A 13,722-nucleotide genomic window follows, 5' to 3' on the forward strand; every position below is an offset into this window, starting at 1 on the left:
AAAGTTCACTTATGCCATTTATCACCTTGACTCTTGATTCAATACGCGGGAAGAAAAAACGTGAGACGAATGCAATTGATAAAGTTCTTCACTTTTCTAATTCAATCAACACAAACGAATCACCAACTGTAAAAATTTATCTCAATTCCGGTGCAAAAAATTAATAAAAAGGGCGTCTAAACTATTAAAACTCCAAAATGCCCTCGGAAATGATCACACTACAACTTGGCCAATGCGGCAATCAAAGTAAGTACCGCCGTAAATCGAATTTTATCGTGAAAAATCTCAAAAACAAAAATTCACCGCATCATGATTTTGTTATTAATTGTGTGTTTTGGATTTTGCAGTTGGCTTTGAATTTTGGAAACGTTTGTGTTTGGAGCATGGAATCTCACCATCGGGCGTGCTGGAGGACTTTGCAACAGATGGCGTCGATCGTAAAGATGTATTTTTCTACCAAGCTGACGACGATCATTACATCCCGCGAGCGGTCTTGCTGGATTTGGAACCTCGAGTCATTCATACCATCATGACGTCACAATATGCAAAGGTTTGTCTCTTCAGTAAATTAATTTAAAAAAAATTTCATGTGAATTTTTTTTTGTAGTTGTACAATCCAGAAAACATTTATTTGTCGAAGGATGGCGGCGGTGCGGGAAATAATTGGGCTTCAGGTCACAGTCAAGGCGAAAAATTGCAAGAAGAGGTCTTTGACATTATCGATCGTGAAGCCGATGGAAGTGATAGTTTGGAAGGATTTGTCTTGTGTCATTCGATTGCTGGCGGTACAGGTTCTGGTATGGGTTCTTACATCATGGAACGTTTATCGGACCATTTCCCGAAGAAAATTGTTCAAACGTACAGCGTGTTTCCGAATCAAGATGAGATTAGTGATGTCGTTGTTCAGCCATATAATTCGCTTTTGACGTTGAAACGTCTTACAAGTTGCGCCGATTGCGTCGTCGTTCTCGATAACACAGCTCTAAATCGCATCGCTTCCGATCGTTTGCACATTGAGAACCCAACTTTCACGCAAATTAACACTCTCGTGTCAACAATTATGTCTGTTAGTACCACAACGTTGCGTTATCCGTCGTACATGAACAACAATTTGATCGGTTTGATTGCTCCCCTGATCCCAACGCCACAATTGCATTTCCTTATGACCGGTTACACGCCTCTCACAACAGACACCGATGTCGCCAATGTCCGTAAAACGACTGTACTTGATGTCATGCGACGTTTGCTGCAACCGAAGAACATGATGGTCTCCACGGGACCCGATAAATCCAATCATCACTGTTACATTTCCATTCTGAACATCATCCAAGGCGAAGTTGACCCAACGCAAGTGCATAAAAGTCTCCAGCGGATTCGTGAAAGAAAATTGGCGCAATTTATCCCATGGGGACCCGCAAGTATTCAAGTCGCATTGTCACGTAGCAGCCCTTACGTGCAAAGTAGTCATCGGGTATCGGGGTTAATGTTGGCAAATCACACCAGTATTTGTTCCTTGTTCGAACGCTGCTTGAACCAATATGACAAACTAAGGAAACGCGGAGCCTTTTTGGATCAGTTCAAGAAAGAGGAGATGTTCAAAGATGATTTGCACGAGTTGGATGATTCGCGTGACGTGGTAGATGCTTTGGTGCAAGAATATGAGGCAGCAACGCGAGACGACTATCTCAACTGGCAAGCCACGAAAAAGGTTGAAGGTTGAAAAAAATCACATCAAACGTCGGTCGAAAAAGAGCTCTCTCATCAAATTTTTGGATTTTTCATTAATTTTAGTGTCATTTTTTGTTTATTCTCATGTCCTATTAATCTCGAATGTTCACGTTTAACCCACTTTGGAGTGAAGAAGAACTGATGTTTCCTAATAAAATGTTAAAAGTATTCACAAAAAGTCCAAATTTTATGCTTACAAGATCAATTTTATTCTTTTACTGGGTCTCTGAGACGAAAATTTCACAAATTAATCTTTTTTTGCTTTGGATTTTCATCCATAATAATAATAATTAATTAATTAAGATTATTCTCTTTAAGATTTTCCAATATAATAATAATAATAAGATTATGCTTTGTTGTTTGTGTGTAGAAAAAAGGGAGTTGACATCAAGTCCTTATAAAAAAAAATCGAAAAATTCACATTTCTCTTCATTCATTGTCGTCGTTGGTGTTGGTGATGATGATGGCGTTGCACGTCCGTTACTGAAGAGGAGCTAGAAGAGGAAGAATTTGATGTTAGATAACGCGAATAACAAACTGTCGCCAAATTGTGTGGTAATGATTGATGATAACTGGTTCGCATGACGCTGTAACGATGCAGTCGTTGTTACATGTGACGCGGCGAATCGTGATCACCACTCATTTGACCGCCATGATTAGCACCTGTTTCCGTATTGCCGCTCGATGCATTCTGTACCGATTCGAAAAGTGGCTGGAGATCACCCGAGGTTTTGATGAGTTGCAGGAATTCGCTGAGAGCTTGATTTTTGTCTGAAAAAAAAAATTCAAGGATCTTGAATCGAGATTTTTTTTTATAAAATATTCACAGAATTTACCTGCTTTGGGTATTTGAAGCAAGGCAGCAACAGCTCTCAATGCTGACCTCTTCAATTCGTCTTGTTTCTCGTGCTCTTGTTTGACTGAATTTGCCTTCACTTTGAGAGTGCAAGTTGCTCTCAATGGATCGACGAATTGTGGGAGACCTGAAATTTGTAAAAAATAATTTTTTTATTAAAAGCAAAAAATTAAATAGCAATTAATTAAAAAATTGAAAAAAAAATTAAAAAGTCGTATTAAAAAATTAATTGTATTTAAAATTTATTTGAATTTAATTCAAAATTAATTTTGTAAATAATTTCTGCCGTAAATTTTTTTGTAATTTTTTTTTATTTCTTTGAAAAAATCAAAAATTAAATGAAACAAAATAAAAGAAAATATTTTTTTTGCAACAAAAATTTCAAAATAAATTTAAAGAAGGTCATTAAATAATTATTTCGATAAATTTTGATGTTTTCAGAGAAATCTTTTACAAAAAAGGTCCAAAATTACTGAAAATTAATTTTAAAAAATAAATTAAATTAAACTTATTTTTTTTAATGAAAAATTATTTTAAATTATGGAAAAAAAATTTGCCTCTTAAAATATCGAGAATTAAAAAGAAAAAAATAAAATAAACATTCATGAAAATCTCTAATATTTTGGGCCTTTTCATAACTTTTCAAAAAAAAAATTAAATAATTTACTTTTATAATTTTGAATATTCAATTTGGCCATGGATTTTCCTCTCCAAAAATATTTTTCAAGATTTTAAGACTTTAAGATTTTTTATTTTCAAAATTTCAATTGAAATTAAAATATTGAAAAACTATCAAAAATTGTTTAAATTCAGCAATTTTATGTAAAAATCATTTTAAAAAATTTTTGCCCTCAATTCAAAAAAAAAATTATTGGGAAAAAAATTTTGAAATAAATTAAAAAAGATTTTAAAAAATTTCAGAAATTTAAAATTAATAATTTTGATGATTTATGAGATTTTTTTTTCAAAAAAGGACTGAAAATGCCCAATATTAAATTATAAAAAATTAACTTACGTTGCAAAACAAACGACGGGCACAAATGCGCCAAGCGAGCTGTCATCAAATACGTGAGCATTTTAATGTCATAATGGTCACGCAAGCCTGCCTGAACGTGTTCCAAGAACAACATGATGTCAACGCGATCTAATCCCTGTTCCAGCAACGTGTACATGCACTCGAACGCCGCCTTACGAATATCCAGGCCATCGTCGACGGTGTGTTTGAAGGGTCCCATTTCGACTTCGCGAATCAGCTCCTTCTTCACTTTCGTTTCTTCGTACAACAGAGGCAGCAGTTCCGGCAGTAAGTCACGCACCAAGCACGGTTTGTTGTGCACGGCCGAATTGAATGCCACGAGAGCGACACGACGCACCGACGGCTCGTTATCCTTGAGCGCGAGCAAAAATTGACGAATGCATTGCTTCAACAAGATGTCAATGGGTTGCGGTTGATCGGAAATCGTAAATTTGATGGCGGTAACAGCAGCGGTTCGCATCAAAGGACTCGGATTTTGCAAGGCGGCTTGCAGCTGCGGCAAAAGTTTCTCCGGTTGGACAAGAACGAGTTTTCCCAAACATTCGGCAACGACGTTGCGTGATCCCTCCTCGCTGCATTCGCAATATTTGAAGAGTTGGAGCCAAATCGAAGGGACCGAAGGCAATAATTGATCACCTTGCGTCGATAATGACGTGATAAGTTCCTTGAGGGAATGAAGGAGCAAATATTGACGTTTGGGCTGTGCTTCAATTTCACGCAAAATGAGCGGGAGATAATGATTCAAGTTGCCAACAGCGATAGCGCCCAAGGCATGACTTGCAGCTGCTTTGACGTCTTCCGACGAGGCGCCGAAACACTTTAAAATGCTCTGTGGCAACGGTTCAATGGAGCTCAAGTTGAAATGTCTTCCAATTTCGCCGACAGTCAACAAACAAAAGACCAGCTGAGCATCACTTCGTGGATTTTGGATTTCCCCGAGGAATTCAGTGCACACGGGAATCGCATCGTTCGGCGACTGGATGGTGATGGCAGCGATGCATTTCGCCACCGAATGATAAACTTGCTTGTGAAGCGGTCCGGCGGCATTGTGCACGAGAAACATGAGCCGCTGCAGCAAATGACGATAGTTGAGACCCGGCAAATTGGCGTCGACAAGCGTTTGGAAAAATTTCATCATGCAGTGCAGTGCGGTACCTTGAAGCAATGGCGATTCCAACAATTTGAGGATTTTCGCGAGCAACGGTTCAGCATCTTGCAACAAAGCTTCGGGCTTCATTTTAGCCGTTGACGTCAACAAAACCAACGACAACTGGGCGACATGCAAATCTTGGTCCGACACGAGCGGAGGTACTTCGGTAATTGCCATCTGCAAAAGACGCGGCGTAATGAAGTTGCTGTAATTCTGAATCAGCGTGTCAAGTAACGTCAACGAGTTCAGTTTCAATGCTCGTTGATTTTTCCGGAGGAAGGAACCAAGTGCGGGAACTACATCTTCCATGATGGGACTCAAATTGACGCGCAACGGAGATGCGGCGATCATTGTTAGAGCTTTGACGGAACTTAAGCGAGTCACGTCGTTACGAAGACGCTCCATGAAGATCGGCAGACAATTGACGAGTTCGGGTTGCAGAACGTCTCCCATGTTGGCGACGATTTGACCCATGCAAGCGATCGCTCGTTCACGTACTTCTTGATCCACTTCGGTGCTGCGTAATTTTGTCAAGGTGCAGTGATACAAGTTGCTGACGAAGGGCGTGAAATCGAAATTGACTTGAAGATCGAGGGGACGCATGACTTTGATCATTTGTTGCAAGACGAGAAGAGCTTCCGTTGAGATTTTGTAGAAGGCGTCGCAAACAGCGGTTTCGATCAGAGGAACCAATGTCGGGATGTGACGATGGAACACCTGAAAAAATGTAAGTTTTAAAATTAATTTTCGAAAAAAAAAAATTTTTTTTGTGAAAGTTTTTTAAATTTTTTAGTCCAAAAAATTTTTTTTTGTCCCAAAATCTTAACTTTTTAAATAAAATACAATTTTTTTAAAAAAATTCAAAACTAATTAAATTTTGACTTTTGAGATTAAGAATAAGTCAAATTTCCTAAGCCAAAAAGAAAAATAATTAAAATTTTCAAAAAAAAATTTTTTTCCAAAAAATGCTTAAAATATCAAATTGAGGCTGATTTGAGGCTCATTCTAAAACTTACGTCAATATTTTTTTTTATATTTTTATTTAGACTTAACTCTTATCAATTTTTAAGTTGAATTTTAAGTCAAAAAATTTTTTTGGCTTAAAAATAATGTCAAAAAATTTCAATATTCAACGTTCAATATTTTTAAATTGTTCTCAAATTGTTCGAAATTTTACATTTTAAAAATTTTTATAAAAAAAAAAATTCATGAAAAAATCTCAGCTCAAGGTATCACTTTTGTCAGTTTAAAAAAATTTAGGAAATTTTAAATGACATTTTTTTTAAATTTTTTTCTCATTAATTTTTCGACTTTTTTTGCTTAAAAAAAATTTTTTTTCACAGAAAATTTTAAATTTTTATAAACTTACCTGAGGATGGTGCGACACAAACATGCAATAAACGAATCCCAAAGCATCGATTTTCATGTTGCTCGTTGAATTTTTGTCACTCAACGAGTACTGGATGCCATTCATTAAGTTGTCAATGTGACTGGCGAGACCTCCGGGAAGCGCATTCAGCAATTCCTTCAACAACAAAAAGCAATCTTGACGCGTTTTGACAGATTTTTCGCGCATCAACGGTTGAACAGCCTTCACAATTGCGGGAACTTGGTCTTGCAGTAGAGAGATTTGCGTTGGAACTTGATCCATGGAGTCGGGGTCAGCACTAATTTCCTGCTCTGACGGTCTTGTGACTTTCAACAAAGCGATGTACGCATGAAAAATGTCTGATTTGACATTTTCTTCGCGTTCCTTGAACCGAGCAATGAGTGCGGGCGACAATTCACGATAAAAATCTTCGATTAGTTCGCGTCGCGTTGAGATTACAGCTTCTAAGCATTTTGCTGCGGAACGACGTACTTTCCAACTCATGTCGTCGTCGTCACTGTACTCCTCGGAACTGCCAATGTCGTCGTCGTCTTCGACATCCATTTGGTTGCCATCGCCGTCGTCGGCTTCGTAGTTGTAATTCGGATCGTACGTGATATATTTGAGGCAGAGTTTGACGATTTCCGGGATGTGAGGCGTAATTGCTTCGGGACATCGGTAAACGAAAGCTTCTGACGCTTGGAGACAAAACTCACGGAGTTCGTCGTCGTCACGGGAACTGTATTGGTTCAAAAGTGCCATAATTTCGTTGATGTGTTTGGACAATCGGTGCCCGGATTGCCGACAAATTGCCGCCAAACACTGAATGTACGTGCGAATTGTCCCGACATTCTTTGGTTTCTTCAGTCCGCCCAGCAAATGCAACACGACTTCGTTGTAGGCGTGATCGTTGCACGACGCCAACAAATGCGACAACGCCACAATTGTCCTTTTTCGCACCGCTTGACGATCCGATTCGAGTTGCGGCAACAGCGCAACCAAAATCTTGTCGTGATACTGAATCATGTAGTCACTGAAGCGCGAAAGGAGGTCCGACAAGATATCCAGTGCTTCCAGCTGCACCGAAACATTGTCCTTTTCAATGGCTCTGCTCAGTTTTTCGGTAATTTTCTCGCAAATGTAGGGCGCGAGCGTGTTTGAGGTCTGTGGCAACTCCGAAATGACAATTTTCAAGCCGATACTTGAGATGTCGCGCAATTGTTCGTTGTTGGAAATCATGTTGCTGCACAACGAGTCGACAATTGTGCCAACTTGCGCCTCCTTCACCTTGTTAACAAGTGGTCCCAAGCATTTGACAGCCAAATTTTGCACTTCGCCGTTTTTGTCTTCCAACAATTTCAGCACCATTCGACAAACTTTCTTCTCCGAGTCATCATCCAACTTTATGTTATCTTTCTGTAGTTCCGTCATCAGGTCATTTGTCGCCATGAACCGGAAATCTTTGTCGTTGCTGGTCATCTGAAACGACAAAAAATGGGTTAATTGCGAAATCAAAACAAAAATTTTTTCTTTGAAGGCTGACATTGCATTTTTCGTCCATTAATAATTGCGTTCACACACACCACACACACACACAAGTACAGACTTTTCCTCTGCTGCCTACCTTTTCCAGCAAATTTGTTATCTGATACGATGCCATGTTTAGCGGTATTTTATGCGTAATCGATGCAACAAAAGGCCGAGTTTCTCGTTAAACACTTTTTTCTCTTGTTCTTTCAGCAGTTTTGACGAAAATCTGGATTTATTTTCCCGTTCGGTTTCGTTTTATGAATCGAATGGCCGTCAAATAGCTGTCAACACAAAGTGACATTGCTCTACGGCGCGTATGCTGTACGACGGTCTGTAGTGTTTTTCTGATAAACTCCCGTTTTTTAACAAGAAATGAGAATTTTAGACCGGAAAATGATTTTTCTTTGATTTTAACGAATTTTCACTAAATTCTGAAGATTTTTAATGAGAAAATTATTTATTTTAACGAAATTTTTTGTTAAAATTTTATAACAAACCATATCTTTTTTACGAGGGAATACAGTAAGGCGAGTGTAATTTCAAAAAATGTCTCAGGTTTTAAAAATTTTAATTTTTTCGATGTAAAAAAATCGTAAATTTTTGAATTTTAGAGTAAAAAATTTACAAAAGTTTAACTAAAATTGTTTTTAAACGAAAAATTATTTGAAGTTTTTTTTTTATTTTTAGCATTTTTTTGAATAATTTTAACACAAAAATAACATTTGTAGTTGGAAAATTTCAAAAATTTTTAAAAAAATAACTTTCTGAATAGTTTTTAAATTTTTGAATTAAAAAATGTTTTGAAGAAAAAAATTATTTTCTAATTTATTTTTAAAAAAATAATTTTTTTATGCTCTATTTTGTGGAATATTTTAAAAATATTATATTTTGAAAAAATCTGAAGAAGAAATTTTAAAATTGTATCTAAAATGTAAAAATATGTTGAATTTTGGTAAATTTTTGACCAAATTTTGTTTAAAGATCAAAATTTTCATTTTAATCAAGTAAACTTCAATTTTTTTTTAATTATGAAAAAAAAAAATTAATGAAAAAATGACTAACTAATAACTCACCTTTTTTTAATTGTCAAAATTGATACAGAATTTTTTTCAAAATCTTAAGAAACATTGAAATCCAAAACATTTTCGACAACTGTATCATCCTAAAAATATGAAACACTTTCAAAAATTGTACTTACCTAATTCAATTCGCATCAAAAATGTTGCATTCACGGCTTTTCAATTGCAGTTGCAACACAAATTAACTACATTCCACATCAAACAGGGAAAAAATCAGGAAAACCCACTTCGACAATGCTGGATTTTGTCAAGAAACTCCAGAAGCCCCTGCAGGGCTACAAAGTAAGATTTTTTTGTTGTTGTTATTATTAAGGTCCTTGACCGCAGTTGCATACATGCCCGTGTTTGGCAGCGCAATTTCAAGGGCAACAATTGGCAATGGAAAAACTCATCAATGAAAACCTTGAAAAAATGTTCTTTTTTATTGCTTTTTAGGTGACGAATCAAGATAGAAGTCGAAAAGTGGGAATCGCTGCCAACTCTCTCGACATGTTAAGGTCAAAAGCTGAAGCAAAATTCAATGTAAGAAAGTTTTTATCGTGATTTCATTTAAAATTAATGAATTTTTATGTTTTTTAGCTCACAAACACTGCCATTTATCTCGCAGCCGACGGAACTGAAGTCGATGCTGACTACTTCCAGACTTTACCTGAACAAACAGTATTCATTTGTGCTCCCAAAGACACGAAAATCGAAACGGACTACGATTTGCTCCTCACTTCCATCAGCAAAACCGAAATAGTTGACACGGGAAAGGCCATTCAGTCGTTCATCAAGGACGATCGAGACCATTTGGTGCAAGTTTTGTTGCAAGCCAAGCGCGATTTTGACGAAAAAGTTGCTTGTAGCACACGGGACGAGCACGAAGATTGGTTTCAATCCTTAGAATCTTCGGCATTTACGAAAGAGGAGGTCATGCGTCGTCGATCTCAAGACAGAATTCGAGGATATTTCTACAAAATCAAGGATGAACTTGTTCGAAGTGAGGTCTACAAAAAAAGTCCAAAGGGCAAAAAAATTATTTTAGACATCTTGGATGCATGGAAACACTTACTGGCTGGAACAGATTATTTTTCCTGCATGTTCGACCGGAGCTACGATGCGAAACACGACGTTGTTAAAAACAACGAATTCACCGACGAAATCGATGCTGCCCGATTTTTGACGAAAAAACGTCGTATCGAGATGGAAAATTTCATCGCAAAAGACAAAATGACAGATTTACAAAAATTACGTCTCTCCCTGTGCTCAATTAAAGGCGATTTTCGATGTTTTGGCGAATGGTCGAAAACAATCTGCGATTATCAGAACCACACAATTAATCCGTATGCAAGTCGGGAAAATTTAATTCTCTTCCAAACGTGGAATTTGGACCATCAAGCAGAGCTTTGTCGTACCGTGTTGCCGTCCCTCCTTGAAAATCTCGAGATTTTGTTGCATGGCAAGGCAATTTGTGATCAACACAGAACGAAAGCGGTACATGTTTCACTCCTCACGTATTTTAAGGAGATTTTTACCGTCGCCAACTTGAAATTAGTGCACATCGTTTGTCATGACAAGGGCGGGCATGAACTGAAATCCAATGGAAGACTCATTTGCGTGAAATGTAATGAATATAAATTTATTCAAAAGTTGGAAAAGTTGATTGAAAGCGGAAAATGTGATGGAGAATTGTAAATTGTTGTTGAGAATTTAAAGTTTACAAAAAAATTCGTTAATAAAAAAAAATGTTTTGAGAGTTGAAATGAAGCAAAAAAAAATTTTTTTTATGTTTTGTTGCTATTTTTCCGATTTTGACGAAAAATATCAAGGGAAAAATTTAGAAAATCTCCAATTTATATTGAATTCATAGAAAAATTTACTTAACTTTCTTTGATAAGACATTTTCTATTTAAATTTTAAATTGAATTTCATTTAAAAGTTTAAATTTAATAAATTTGGTAAAAAATTAAAATAAAATTAAATTTAATTTATTTTTATTTTATAAATTTTAATTAGGTACATTTTTATCAATTTTGACTTAAAAATTTGTGAATTACGAAAAAAAATAATTTAATGTAAAAAATTGTCAATTTTCGTTGAAAAACGTAAAAAATTGGCATGAAAATAATTTTTAAAAAATATATTTTGCTCTCTTTTTTTAAAATTTGGATTTTCCTGCGACGTAATATTAAAAAAAAAATAAAAATTAAATTAATTAATTTTTTTGAGATTTTTTCTTTGAGAATAAACTTCAGAATTCTCCATTTCTGCTAATTCAAGCAAAAATAAATCGCATTAAAACGCTATGAACCGCTAAGTTATTAACGGCACGGAAAGACCGGACAAAATTACGTCAGACTTGTAAATAAAAATACAAATCAGGTTTACTGACCTATCAATGTCTGTTCTACACGGTAAATACGGGTGAGAGTAAGACGTCATCAAAAAACTATTAAATGCAAAACATGACTTAATTTACGATGGAATTTGTTTATTTTGCACTTTTTCAGGTGATTAGGATGCAATAAAGCGGCAATTTGTAGAAAAAGTGGCGACACGTGCGTGCGATACGACAAACGTGTCGTTTATTATCCGGGAGAGCCTATAGATTTTAATGATTTATTTTTTCTTCTTGCATCTTAGAACGTGACAAAATATTTTTTATAAGAAAAAAAAAGCTACGGAAAATCCCTAAAAAAAATTAAATTAATTAAAAAACTAAAAATCCCTTAAGAATTTCCCGCTTCGTTTGTCGTTTTGAACTTGGCCTTGCTCTGTAAATAAAATTATTTTCGTTTTTACGAGAGATTTGCTTGCGAAGAGGAACAATTCATTGATAACGCTCTATCTGACAGCTGTTCTGAGGTACGTGAGAATCCGTTCAAAAAAGCTTCTTGTTATTTCGTTAAAAAATTTTTTGCCTACACGTTAACACGTAAAATGATCGTTCGTAGTCTGTCGTGTGTGTGATACGAAGCGCGATACATGGTTGGAAAATACATAAATAATTATGGCTCGTTACTTTTGAGGCTCAGTTTTGAATGGAACGCTCATTTGTGAAGATCGCGATCAACAAGTGCTTGAAAAAATAAATAAAATTAAAAAATTTTATGAAAAAAATTAAATAAAATATTTTAGAATAAAATAAAAAGTGTAAAAAAATATTTTAAAATTTTTAATATTTTTTAAAATAAATAATTAAATTAAAAGTAAGTTAAAAAATCAAAAAATAAATTTTTCTAAGAAAATTTAAAAAAATATTTTTAAAAAATTATTAAAAGTCAAAGTGTTACAAAAAAATAATTAAAAAAGTTTAAAAAAATTATTTAAAAGTGAAATCAATAATAATTAAAATAATTAAAGAAAAACTGTCAGAGTCAAGGACGTTCAACTGCATTCGATATCAACCAACAAAAAAAAAAATATTTCAAAAATTATTAGCAAAAATGTGTAAAAAATATTAATTATTACTCATGGAAAAATATAACGGATGAGCTATAATCGTCAACCTTGAAATTTACAAAAAAAATAAATTCAGTAGTTTACATTGCCTGGTATTACAAAATATCTGTTTATTTGTTTTAATTTTACCTCTAAAAGGTATTAAGTGATATACTCGAAGAAAAATTTTTGGTGTGCAGCAAAGCACGTAAACTAGTCCATTTTTTACTGCAATTAATACGCTAAAAATTCGACAAAAAATTAAAAAGATGAAAAAATTGAGGGTTAAAGTTTTTATGATTTTTGGATGACAATGAACTTGTAAAATTTATTATTTTGGAATCGAGGCATGATCCCAATGCAAAAAAAATTTTCCCCATATAAGAGTTCGAAATTATAGCGAAAAATAAACGGAAAATTCAAATTTATTATAGATCCTTTATATTTAGTCAATGAGGGGTTTGTCAGTCTGTTGGAACCGATTCTCACGGCTTTATTTTAAGAGATAGAAGGTTCATTTGTTCTACAGGTCATGCTTATTTTGCTCAACTTAGGTCCCATTTGTGGAATCGAGGCATGATCCCAATGCAAAAAAAATTTTCCCCATATAAGAGTTCGAAATTATACCGGAAAATAAACGGAAAATTCAAATTTAAACCGAATCCCAGTGCAAATTTCAAAAATCTAATGATGCAGAAATGTTTGTCTCGTCGAGACGCACAACATTGCCATACATCACTTTTGTCCTGGGGTTCTCTAAAATGGACCTCCCATACAAATGACACCTCTTATTATAGATCCTTTATATTTAGTCAATGAGGGGTTTGTTAGTATGTTGGAACCTCTCTCACGGCTTTATTTTAATAGATAGAAGGTTCATTTGTTCTACAGGTCATGCTTATTTTGCTCAACTTAGGTCCCATTTGTGGAATCGAGGCATGATCCCAATGCAAAAAAAATTTTCCCCATATAAGAGTTCGAAATTATAACGGAAAATAAACGGAAAATTCAAATTTAAACCGAATCCCAGTGCAAATTTCAAAAATCTAATGATGCAGAAATGTTTGTCTCGTCGAGACGCACAACATTGCCATACATCACTTTTGTCCTGGGGTTCTCTAAAATGGACCTCCCATACAAATGACACCTCTTATTATAGATCCTTTATATTTAGTCAATGAGGGGTTTGTTAGTATGTTGGAACCTCTCTCACGGCTTTCCCTTAATAGATAGAAGGTTCATTTGTTCTACAGGTCATGCTTATTTTGCTTCATTTAGGTCCCATTTGTGGAATCGAGCCATGATCCCAATGCACAAAAAATTTTCCCCATATAAGAGTTCGAAATTATAGCGAAAAATAAACGGAAAATTCAAATTTAAACCGAATCCCAGTGCAAATTTCAAAAATCTAATGATGCAGAAATGTTTGTCTCGTCGAGACGCACAACATTGCCATACATCACTTTTGTCCTGGGGTTCTCTAAAATGGACCTCCCATACAAATGACACCTCTTATTATATATCCTTTATATTCAGTCAATGAGGCTTCTG

The 13,722-nt window shown here is 35.1% G+C and overlaps 4 protein-coding genes across 4 annotated transcripts in view; 3 read left to right on the forward strand and 1 right to left on the reverse strand.

Moving 5' to 3' along the window:
• Nucleotides 1–108: 108 nt before the first annotated feature.
• LOC134832284 (tubulin gamma-1 chain) lies at nt 109–1,889 on the forward strand. Its single transcript, XM_063846268.1, has 3 exons — nt 109–246; nt 348–550; nt 608–1,889. The coding sequence occupies exons 1-3, from the start codon at nt 198–200 to the stop codon at nt 1,718–1,720; spliced, it is 1,365 nt and encodes a 454-aa protein (XP_063702338.1). The 5' UTR covers nt 109–197; the 3' UTR covers nt 1,721–1,889.
• LOC134832283 (cullin-associated NEDD8-dissociated protein 1) lies at nt 1,120–7,954 on the reverse strand. The gene is made up of 6 exons (XM_063846267.1): nt 7,764–7,954; nt 6,140–7,618; nt 3,600–5,487; nt 2,565–2,711; nt 2,392–2,499; nt 1,120–2,222 (listed from the first exon to the last, which is right to left on the reverse strand). The coding sequence occupies exons 1-6, from the start codon at nt 7,797–7,799 to the stop codon at nt 2,209–2,211; spliced, it is 3,672 nt and encodes a 1,223-aa protein (XP_063702337.1). The 5' UTR covers nt 7,800–7,954; the 3' UTR covers nt 1,120–2,208.
• Nucleotides 7,955–8,889: 935 nt separating this feature from the next.
• Nucleotides 8,890–10,519, forward strand: LOC134831048 (DNA fragmentation factor subunit beta). Its single transcript, XM_063844687.1, has 3 exons — nt 8,890–9,030; nt 9,184–9,270; nt 9,328–10,519. The coding sequence occupies exons 1-3, from the start codon at nt 8,983–8,985 to the stop codon at nt 10,423–10,425; spliced, it is 1,233 nt and encodes a 410-aa protein (XP_063700757.1). The 5' UTR covers nt 8,890–8,982; the 3' UTR covers nt 10,426–10,519.
• Nucleotides 10,520–11,856: 1,337 nt separating this feature from the next.
• LOC134831047 (uncharacterized) overlaps nt 11,857–13,722 on the forward strand; it is a 12,975-nt gene continuing 11,109 nt past the window's right edge. Inside the window, exon 1 of the mRNA XM_063844686.1 lies at nt 11,857–11,939. The gene's annotated coding sequence lies outside the window, so the exon portion shown is untranslated. The remainder of the gene's footprint in view (nt 11,940–13,722) is intronic.

This window comes from Culicoides brevitarsis, chromosome 2, assembly GCF_036172545.1.
Source record: "Culicoides brevitarsis isolate CSIRO-B50_1 chromosome 2, AGI_CSIRO_Cbre_v1, whole genome shotgun sequence".
NCBI lineage: Eukaryota > Metazoa > Arthropoda > Insecta > Diptera > Ceratopogonidae > Culicoides > Culicoides brevitarsis.

Bases quoted from the DNA above. Each gene is read 5' to 3' on its own strand.
- LOC134832284 (XM_063846268.1), top strand. From the start codon at position 198: ATGCCCTCGGAAATGATCACACTACAACTTGGCCAATGCGGCAATCAA. The intron at 247-347 runs GTAAGTACCGCC...TGGATTTTGCAG, and splicing joins TGGCCAATGCGGCAATCAAA to TTGGCTTTGAATTTTGGAAA. The intron at 551-607 runs GTTTGTCTCTTC...TTTTTTTTGTAG, and splicing joins TGACGTCACAATATGCAAAG to TTGTACAATCCAGAAAACAT.
- LOC134832283 (XM_063846267.1), bottom strand. From the start codon at position 7,799: ATGGCATCGTATCAGATAACAAATTTGCTGGAAAAG. The intron at 7,619-7,763 runs GTAGGCAGCAGA...TTGTCGTTTCAG, and splicing joins TAACAAATTTGCTGGAAAAG to ATGACCAGCAACGACAAAGA. The intron at 5,488-6,139 runs GTAAGTTTATAA...ACATTTTTTCAG, and splicing joins TTGTGTCGCACCATCCTCAG to GTGTTCCATCGTCACATCCC.
- LOC134831048 (XM_063844687.1), top strand. From the start codon at position 8,983: ATGCTGGATTTTGTCAAGAAACTCCAGAAGCCCCTGCAGGGCTACAAA. The intron at 9,031-9,183 runs GTAAGATTTTTT...ATTGCTTTTTAG, and splicing joins AGCCCCTGCAGGGCTACAAA to GTGACGAATCAAGATAGAAG. The intron at 9,271-9,327 runs GTAAGAAAGTTT...TATGTTTTTTAG, and splicing joins AAGCTGAAGCAAAATTCAAT to CTCACAAACACTGCCATTTA.